This window comes from Frankliniella occidentalis, unplaced genomic scaffold (assembly GCF_000697945.3).
Source record: "Frankliniella occidentalis isolate FOCC.00 unplaced genomic scaffold, Focc_3.1 Scaffold33, whole genome shotgun sequence".
In the NCBI taxonomy this organism is placed as follows: domain Eukaryota; kingdom Metazoa; phylum Arthropoda; class Insecta; order Thysanoptera; family Thripidae; genus Frankliniella; species Frankliniella occidentalis.
In genome coordinates, this window is record NW_026267163.1 from 178,628 (window position 1) to 187,973 (window position 9,346).

General features: G+C 53.8%; 2 protein-coding genes across 4 annotated transcripts in view; one reads left to right on the forward strand and one right to left on the reverse strand.

The window, feature by feature from the left end:
* LOC127749128 (uncharacterized) overlaps positions 1-9,346 on the forward strand; it is a 46,146-nt gene that overhangs the window by 7,326 nt on the left and 29,474 nt on the right. The gene's annotated exons all lie outside the window — the stretch shown is intronic.
* Positions 1-9,346, reverse strand: part of LOC113205779 (gastrula zinc finger protein XlCGF17.1-like) — a 52,843-nt gene that overhangs the window by 4,169 nt on the left and 39,328 nt on the right. The window contains exon 2 of one of the 3 annotated variants that reach the window (XM_052265933.1): positions 2,396-2,508. The exons of the other annotated variants lie outside the window; for them this stretch is intronic. Coding sequence (XP_052121893.1) covers positions 2,396-2,507 — 112 coding nt within the window. The 5' untranslated portion in view covers position 2,508. The remainder of the gene's footprint in view (positions 1-2,395; positions 2,509-9,346) is intronic. 3 annotated transcript variants of the gene reach the window in all.

The window sequence follows — 9,346 nt, forward strand, 5'->3', positions numbered from 1 at the left end:
CCCCCCCCCGGCTCTCCATCTCTCCTTTCTGTGTCTGTCCTTTCCTCTCCCACCGGTCCCGGCCCAGCTGGCTGTCCCAAACGTAAACCCCGCCACATTACTACGTTAAAGGTCAGTCCCTCCCCGCGGTTCAAGTCCAGGGTTGCGTCCCGGCGCCGCCATCACGGCCGTCATCAATGTTGCCGCTGGCAGCCGCTGGCCAGGTGGCGGCGCCTGGCGCCCCAGACCGCGCCCGCTCAATAAAGCGTCAAACACGACGCGCAGCCTAGCGCCGCTAAAGCTGTCGGACCGGCCGTTACGAGTAGGAGAGAGAGAGAAAGAGACGAAAATACTCGCGCAGTGGGCGGGGAGAAGAAGTCGCAGCGCGGAGCGGTGAGGGAGGCGCCCGACGCGTCGCGCCCATTTTTCGCCGCTGCAAAACCATCGTAAAAACAGTCGCGAAATAGTGAAGCCCGAGCCGAGCAAGCAGAGCGGCCATCATCGGGGCGCATTCCGTTCGGTAATCGCTTTGCTCCCGCTGCTCTCCCCGCGGCCCCACTGCTCTCCCCGCCTCGTCCGACACGACACTGCACCACTGCCGCCACTGTGAGAGGCCTGTGCGTTCTAAGGCACTTCAACTTTAAAAACAACCTAACGACGAAAACGAACGCTGAATAAAGAGTATTTATAAAATTGCAGTGTTACACTGTTGACTTCATGTGCAGTTCATTGGCCGCATACAGGCAAGTCCAAGCAGACTATTTTCACCACGAGGTGATATCATCGTTCTTTGGTGTCGTTTCTATGAGATACAGAGGGGTGCTTGAACTCTTCGCACCTATTCAGAACAGCATATAAAGTCACCGCCCGCCCAAAATTGACTCCCATCGAGGAGGGGGAAAAAAAGAGAAAAGGGTTTTCCCGGCGCCCGCTGTGATAAAACAACGCTCATTAAAAGAGGTTCGCGGAGGAGACAAGACGGCACCTAACGGCGGGGTACGCCTGTGCGGAGGGGTGGGGGAGGGGGGAGGGGAGTGAACAGGGAGGGGCGGGGTAAATCAAGCGTGCCAGGCAGCTATAAAGTTCCGATAAAATAAACATAGGCACGGATCAGCCGAGTTGCCAGCCCGGGTCGGGGGATTGCCCTTGTGCGGGGGGCGACACCACGTGACGCCATTCCTCATGGAAGTCCAATGACAGTTTCAGTTTCACCAAAAGGTGCGCGCCAATAAAAATACGCTTTACGGCCCGTGTGGGACAGACAATTCCGGTAATTTATCGCCAGTTATTTGGATTAGAGTGGACTTTAGAAAACGGGACCAAATAATGTGGTCCAAAGACAAATCAAATTAATTCGCGAGGCAGTTGGAGCCGCCACGTTTCAAATGTTCAGGCATACCGGAGGAACACCGTACACCGTACAATATATATCATCCCGTGTATATTTGATTTCCAAACAAAATGGTCTACAATCTGGTCGTGGAGATCTGCTGCATCGAAACAAGGGGATTAAAATAACACTGCCGTATCTGGCGACCGGCCAAAACTTATTATGCAAATGGTATGCATGGTGGTGCCACTGGTCCTAGGTGCGACGAGGTCGTGGTGCGAGCTGACCGGATCAGCAAGGAGCGGAACGAGACCATGGAAATCATAGCGTCTCTAAAGACGTTAGGGGAGGACCCGGGGGCCGAGGGGAAGAGGGAAGTGCAAGAGAGTTTAAGGGAGTGAGTAGGATAAGGGGCTTACCAGAACTTTGAACCACGGGGAGTGTCGGGGTCGACGCTCCCAGCGGCGAAGTGCTGGTGACGACGGTAGGCGCCTTCTTTGAATCATTGAATATAGCCCTCAATAACGGGAGCACCGGCGCTGCTGTCTCAAAGAGGCGCCCGGGCGCTGGGTGTCGTGTCTGCGGGAAAGGGGAACAAGAGGTGGAAGAGTCGAGGCCCCGACTTGCAATCCAGAACAGGCAGGAAAATTAATTTTCAGTGTTCTTTGACGGGAGCGAAGCAGAACAGCTGATTTGTACAGCGAGGGCCGCCATAGGCCTCTTGGGCCGCTAGAGGAGAGGGTGCACCATTGAGACGACCCCTCCCCCTGGATCAGGGCCAGACAAAGAACATGACGCTGGAAGGAAATTCCCTTCGGCAGTGCCCGAGGTTCTTGTTTTTTTTTTCAACTCCCAATGAAGAGAAATGGCCGATTTCTCGATCCCGTACACAAAGGAAATAAGTTGGCTTCGGCACAAGTCCGAAAAAAATTAGCTAAAGACTAGTATTTTTTTTACTTTAACGTTTTGCCAATCTCCACTATGATGACAAAGGTACATGCAGAACACATTCGAGAATAATGTAACGTCGAACGTAATATGAGGAAGGTCGATAAAGATAAAAGCAATACTGTTTCCATTACGTACCGACAGGAAGACCTGCAGCCTTCAATGCTCGAGTATTTGCGCACGTTGATGAGGTCTCCGTACCGCGGGCGCAGTCGAACAGCAAAGGGCCACATAGAGATAGTAGGCGCATACTGGAGAAGACAAAACCAACGAGTGCTCTAGAGCAAGCAGCTGCGACGCTATCCTATTATTTCAGCGCAAAGAGTATTTAGAAATCGTACAGAAATACCAGCAGATCCCTGCAACTGGAATTGACTGAAGGTAAACCTTTTCTCCATTGTTGACAAGAGAACTCTCAAAATTCAACGCGCCCCCTTCTGCCCCCTTGTCTTAGCTCACAAACTATACCGTGAAAAATATGTTTGAATTTTAATTCTATAAATTAAGTCACATAGTTTTACGAACAGCTTAAAACCGTATTTCTATGACGGAAATATTTTTTAAGGGAGCGTAGAATTTGCTTGCGGAGGGTCGTGTCGGCCGAGGAAGAGAAGGGCGCAGGAAGCGAAAGTAAAGTTGCGAAGAACAACCCAGTGACCTTGCCAGTGTAACGGGGCGTGCTGTGTGCGTGGGGGCGGCGTGCATAGCAGAGACCCAGCGGGGAAGCCCGTCGGGGAAAAGGGTTCACACCAGCGAAATGTTGAAGTCATTTCGTGGTCGGGAAAGAGGGGAAAAAGGCCACAGGACACAGTGGAAAATAAATAAATAACGTATGGTGAAAAGGACGTTAAGTTGCATGTTTTAAGAAAACTATGGGTCTTAACACTACCAACCACGTACGAGGAATCCTATAGTGCTATAAAAAAATAAATTTGAGAGATCGCTTAGATAATATTTAACACAAACTGAAACACGCGCGGTGTAATCTACTAGCAATAGACAAGTGTCATTACGCAGTTTTCAGTGAAAAAACAAAAAATTAAGATTTGTATAAATAGAGCAGACGAATATACATTGTCCAGACGAGCTGTGTGGACACACGCTGAGACTACTAAATATAAGCTAATAAGCTTTCAAAACATTAAAAATTGTGAGGAATAACGTGCCAACTTTGACATGATAAACCTTTTTAGGTCTATACACAGTTTTGGGTATAAGGAGTGAGCGGGAAGAGAGGGCAGATCGCTTATCAGGGTGGACTGGGCCCAGCTGCACCCACACCACTGGGGGACTTGCGAGCCCCGCCTACCACACAAGGTATTGTTTCCAACTCGGATCACCATCTCATCAGGGATGCGTCCGTAAACAGCTGACGTGTTTGTCCCCAGGCAGACTTACAGTGCGCCACATTGCCGTCCATTTCGTACGCAACCCTCGCCCTCCTACTCTGATCACCGCACATAACCCCCCCCCCCCCCCCCCACCATGCACTCCCCCTTCTCAAAGCATCGGATGTGGCATTGTTCGCGACAGGGCACTGACTACGCACGAACACACTCCAAACGGGGCACCCGTCCTTTGCGAGGGTCGACATAATAGTATACGTTCTGGGTCAACCTTTTTGAGAAAAAGAGTTCTGTAAAATCGTGGGGCACGGGTTGGGGACTGTGCTTTGCAATACTAGCGACGAGAGGGAGGGGTACCGCACAAACCCTTAATTTTCCAGTTCGTGGATAAACAAAAAAAAATGGACCAGGGAAAGCAGGGGGGTGAAATAGGCGCATGTGGGGAGAGCGCGATGGTTGAAAAATAGAAGCAAAGGCCTCGGCAACGCGCTACGGGCTGCGCCAGAAAGCTCTCCGAGTTACGACCCGTTCTCGCCAGGTGAAATAATTTCGGTAGCGTTGGCGCCGGACTTAGCCGAGCAGCGTGTGGGGCGGATAGAGTGGGGTGAGGACGATCCCCTGCCCCTGCGCCACCCCCGGCCGCCCCGGGAGCCGACCCGGTTGGGCCCGGCCAACAAAAGGTCGCATATTTTATTCGTCCAATAATAATAACCCTTCCTGCGAAAGGGCGGCATTCTAGGAGGGGGGAATGTAAAAAAAAAAAACAGAGAATAAGGGGAAGGAAAGAGGAAAGAGCACAGCGCAAGAAGGCCAAAACTGCAGTTTCTTCCAGTTTGACAAGCGGCAAAAAATAAAATATCAAGTGACAGAATTTGCCTCTTCAACAAACTTGTGAGCTGTGCAGCACATTGTGCAGCCTGGTGTCTGGCGGCCCCCCACACTAAAACAAACCCGGCCGCGGGCATCGCTGGAGAAGGCCAGCCTCCCGACAGCGGGAGCGGGCGTGGGGGTCGCTGCCCGCCGCGCAGGACAATGCGAGCGCCAAAGCCTCTTACAGGTAAACACGGCCCGTCCCGCCACAACAGCGCGCCAGCGCCACCGCCGGGGAGCAGCATAAAAGAATGCGTAATCACGGGGAGGGCTCGGCCAGGGCTCCGCCAGGCCTCCGCCGGGGCGCCGCGTGGGCAGGCTCGCCCGCGGCCCGCGCCTGTCGTGCGGCTCTGCCTACGCTGCGACCGCGTCCCGACCTCCACACCTGCTCTCGGGCGACCCCCACGCCCCCGCACGGCGCGGTCTGCACAAATACAAAGGGCTCGTTGCCGTCCGCCGTCCCCCCGGCGGCCCCGGCCACTCAGTGCAGGTGCTGCTGCTGCTGCTGCTCGGCGGCTAGTGCCCAGGCCCCGAGCAATCAGACGCCCTCACTGGACACACAAGGCCCCAAACACTCCCGCCCACAGCCTTTACACAGGCAGGCAGTGCCATTCAGTCGGTGGCGAGACTCCCCCTACCCTACCCCACCACCAGCCGGCCCTGGCCGCCAATGTTGCGCAGGTCTGCCACCGTGGCAGGCGGAGGGCGCAGCAGCGGTCCCCAGGGAGAGGCGGGGACGGTGGTGGCGACGGTGATTCGGATCCACGAAAGTGAATCTGAGCAAGGGGTGCGGGTGCGGGGTGTTGGTGGGGGTTGGTGCGGTCGGCCCCAGCCGGCCCTCCGCCCACACTCCTCCGCCACGCCCCGAATACCGCTGACAGCCCTGGGCAGGTAGTTTTCGGGAGGGTACGACGCGGCTAGGGGTAGGGGGTGGGTCCGCTGCGGTCCTGCTGGCAGGAGCTCGGGCCAGGGCCAAAACCTCTTGCCATCCCAGGGGTGTTCAATGGCCCGGAAAGCCACATATACCCTCCTGCACGCACCGTCCGCCCGCTACCTGTTTTTGTCACATCCAACGTCGCTCAAGATTTTGTTCTCTCCTTTTGTTAACTGGCGCTGTGTTTTTATTACATGCGGTAGACTTCGTTAATAATTTAATTTGAAATGCAGGGCACAAAGATGAGGATCCAGCAGAGGCCGGGCGGTTCACATACTTCCGAGTTCCTTTTAAAACTTTGCGTTCCTTATAGGACGAGAGAAAATGAGCCGTTAAGAACACGCACACTGCGATGAGTGATAGGGGAAAACTCGCAATTTCCACCGTAACATTTTGTATGTAGGCCTACTCGCCGTCCAACTTTTCATAGACTTGGCTCCAAGCAAGCTTTAAGAGGTCATTTTTTTCTGCCCATCTTTTTCCCGCCCAGGATCAACGCGCAAGTTAGTGGGCGGGAACAAAGTTGGTTGAAGTTGCTCCACTGATCCACAATATTGCCTCGCTCGCGAGCAGCCCTTGAGGAGATTTTCCACTCTTCTATTGGAAATTAAAACACTCGGCCAGAGTGCTACATTTCCCGTCCAGGGAACATTCGTTGTGGTTGAAGTTACAACTCGTTGAACTGAAGCAGTAGCTCTCACCTCCAGCTCAGATTTTGTCCGCCAACTGCCCATTCTCACCATTAGTCAGACTGTACCGCTACGCCACACGGGAGCTTGTTCGAGCAGACGCTGGATTCGGCTCGCTCTCGAATAAATCAATTACCAGAGTGGTCTAGACCACCCATATGTCCAGCGCGCGTGACTTTATGTGGTTGGCGAAACTCGCAAGGTGCAAATTAAATTACTGGCTGGGTTTGTTTTAAATTTATATCGCCCTCCATCGCCTCTTTTCATCTTTATCGTTGGTTTTGCTCGCACTGGTCAACATCAAAACGTATGCGCCATGTACTGTGCAGCAATATGAATTCGGCGCGTTGCAATACCTACAAAATCCAATAGTCTCGGAAAGGGAGGGAGGAAGAGGAAACGGAGAGAGAGATGAAGATAAAGTGGTGGCGGAGGGAGAGAGATGTGGGGGAGGAGGAGGAAAAGGAGGAGGACGAGGAGGAAGAAGAGGAGGGGGGGGGGGATCAGACACATATTCGCAGTCACAAGCGTATAACATTGCGGATTCATCGATAACTCGATTAGGCCGCAACACATCAGCTGAAAGAAAGCGCATTTTTTCCCCCCATGGCTATACCCGCGATGTATGGCAACTTTATAACCCTCCAATGCCGGTCCCGCGGGTGGGCCAAACCCCACAAAGCAGTCAGTACGAGACACAGCCGCGGGGCCGGGCGGGGCCTGGAAGGAGCGTGGCCCTCCGGGGCCGTATTCCGGATCTGGCGCAGCTGATATGATGAAGTGTTTGCGAACGGTCACGACCAAGTCCGAAGGCCACGGCGGCGGCGCGCAAGGATATACCATTATTCCGTTAATTCTTGTCTCACATCCCATTTGGTCCAATGAATGGGTTGCAATGAAGTTACCGATACCCGACTCGTCCGAAGGAGGCGGAGCTGGGAGAGCGGGGAGGTGGCTCAGCCGAGGCTCAGCTTCCCCTGAGGCCCCCTCACTTATGCGTCCTCAGCAGGTGCAAGAGCCGGCTCAGGAGACAAACTAGCAAACTTTTTCTCCACACCCCTGACGAAGTCAAAAGTTTTGAAATCGGAAAGCTTTGATGATCCGGGCCCAGGACGCACCCTTTATGTCGTTGAGTGCTACCTTAGCCTGTGACCCCCCACCTCCCGTTTACCCTTTGGGTTATTCCCTTCGACGAGGGCGGTGCCGGGGAAGGGGGCACACAGCTACTATCCATACAAGCGCGGCAAATCTCAGACGGCATTAGCACCAAATGAATAAAACAGGCGACGCCTATCCCGACCGCCACTGAGTAGAGCTCTTGGACGCCCTCCCCCCCCCCCATTCTACCCTCTTCCCTCTTTACCCGACCCATTCTCCTCGCAATCGCGCCATTTCTCCCCCACTCTACGAGACTACACAGTCTCTCCTTTATTCATTTCGAACCTTCCCCTCTCACCCCCGACTTTCTAAATCTCGCACTTCATTTACAGCTGTTCTGAAGGGAATAACCTGTTTGAGTTAGAAGCCTTCGTGGGGGAGGGTCGCGCTTGCTTGGGCTCTCCCGCCACGGCGCCGAGCCCCCATGCTGCAGCAGCGACCCGGTGGGCAGGAGGCAGCAGGCAGCACACCCGGGCCGTTTGGGTCCGTTTCGCTCCCGACTGCCTAAAGCCACTTAGGTGAGACTTTATTCCGAAAAGAGGATTCAGCGTTTCGCCAACGTAACGTTGGCCCCAACCATGGTTACGGCTAGCCAAGGGAAATTGTTCTTTACTTCGGGGCCTTATTGCAGAGTTGGTTGACTATGCTGACGAAAATGCAAGATGTGCAATTCTTTGATTATTCCTATCATGGAGATTCCTCTTTGGGGGCCCTATAGACACTATGCCAGACAGCTCGAAACCCGCTCCAATCCCTCTTTCAATGTGGTGACGCAGATTTTGACAAAGAGACACAGTTGCATAAAAACAATCCCCCAACTTGACTCCGCGCCCGCCGGTTCCCCTCCATACTTTGAGCTTGCCCCTCATCTTTATGGCGAGCCATGCGCATTCCTCTCTCCGTGAGCCGAGCAGGGGGGGGGGGGGATAAGGGACGGATATAGAGGAAAGCAGGAGAGACGGGGTGAAAAAAAAAGGCGCGCGTTGCGAAAGAGTTTGAAATTTATATCTTGAGCCATTAGAAAAGTTGGGCGGTGCGGTGTGCATTCCAAAGGTTGCGTGGCTCCGCCAGGCGAGGACGCGCGAGTGTCCTTATGCAACAAACATGAAGTTGGTGCGGAGCGGTGTTTGGCGAGCACCCCGCTCGTCGCCTGCACTCACCTCCGAGGAGATGCTCTAATTAAAATCACGCCACAGGCCATAAGGCCGTGCCGTCGGCATGCACTTTCTCGCAGAATTTTCAAAGCTCCTTTTACCGAGGCACTCCAGCGGAGTCGTCGGCAGGGAGTGCTGGGCCATTATCGTTTTTCAAAGGATTCGTTTTTTTTCTCTTCCTTGTGCGTCGGGCTGTGTCGAATATCACTCATTCCAGGGATTGGGGGAGGGGGGGGGGCGTGGTGGCCCAGGGCTACCCTGGCCGAGGCTGCGGGATAAAGAGCCAGCAGTGCTTTGCTGCAGAGGGATGAAGTACGAGAGAGACAGAGAAAGTGCGAGTGAGACTGCGAAATGAGTACGAGTGAGACAGCAGCAGAGGAGCGCGCATGCTGCAGACTACTTTATCACGTTTCTCGCATTCGCAAGTTCGCTGCGCCTCGGCTGTTGCCGCCGCTGCACACGAGCACGGGTTTGCTTGTCCCGCCCCGCCCGCGGCGCCACCGCTGCACGCGCCCTTCAAACATCTCAAAAGTATATACTTTTAGAGGGTAATATCCCACAGTAAACGGACCGGGGCGCGCAGAGACGGCGGACCGCTTGCTGCAGGCGAGCCGCGGCCGCTGGGTACACAGCTCCGTCAATACACACTGCAAAAAGGCAGTTACAACTAAAACGATTCAGAATTTGCTTGGGTAAAACTTTAAAAGACTTTCGCGTAAACCTAAAGATCCAATCTTCGAGTGAAAAATAAAAGTTAAACTGTTCCAAAGGATAGTAGAAAGTAACACCTCTGCTTACGTCCACAGAGCCGCGAGGTGCTAGGCGTAAAATAAGCAAAACAACACAAAGTTGAAAGAACCTTTCAAAGCGAACCTGTTAAGTAGTCCGGGCGTGAGTTGGGCCAAGGGAGTGCGAGAGAAAGAAAGGAGAAGGGGGGG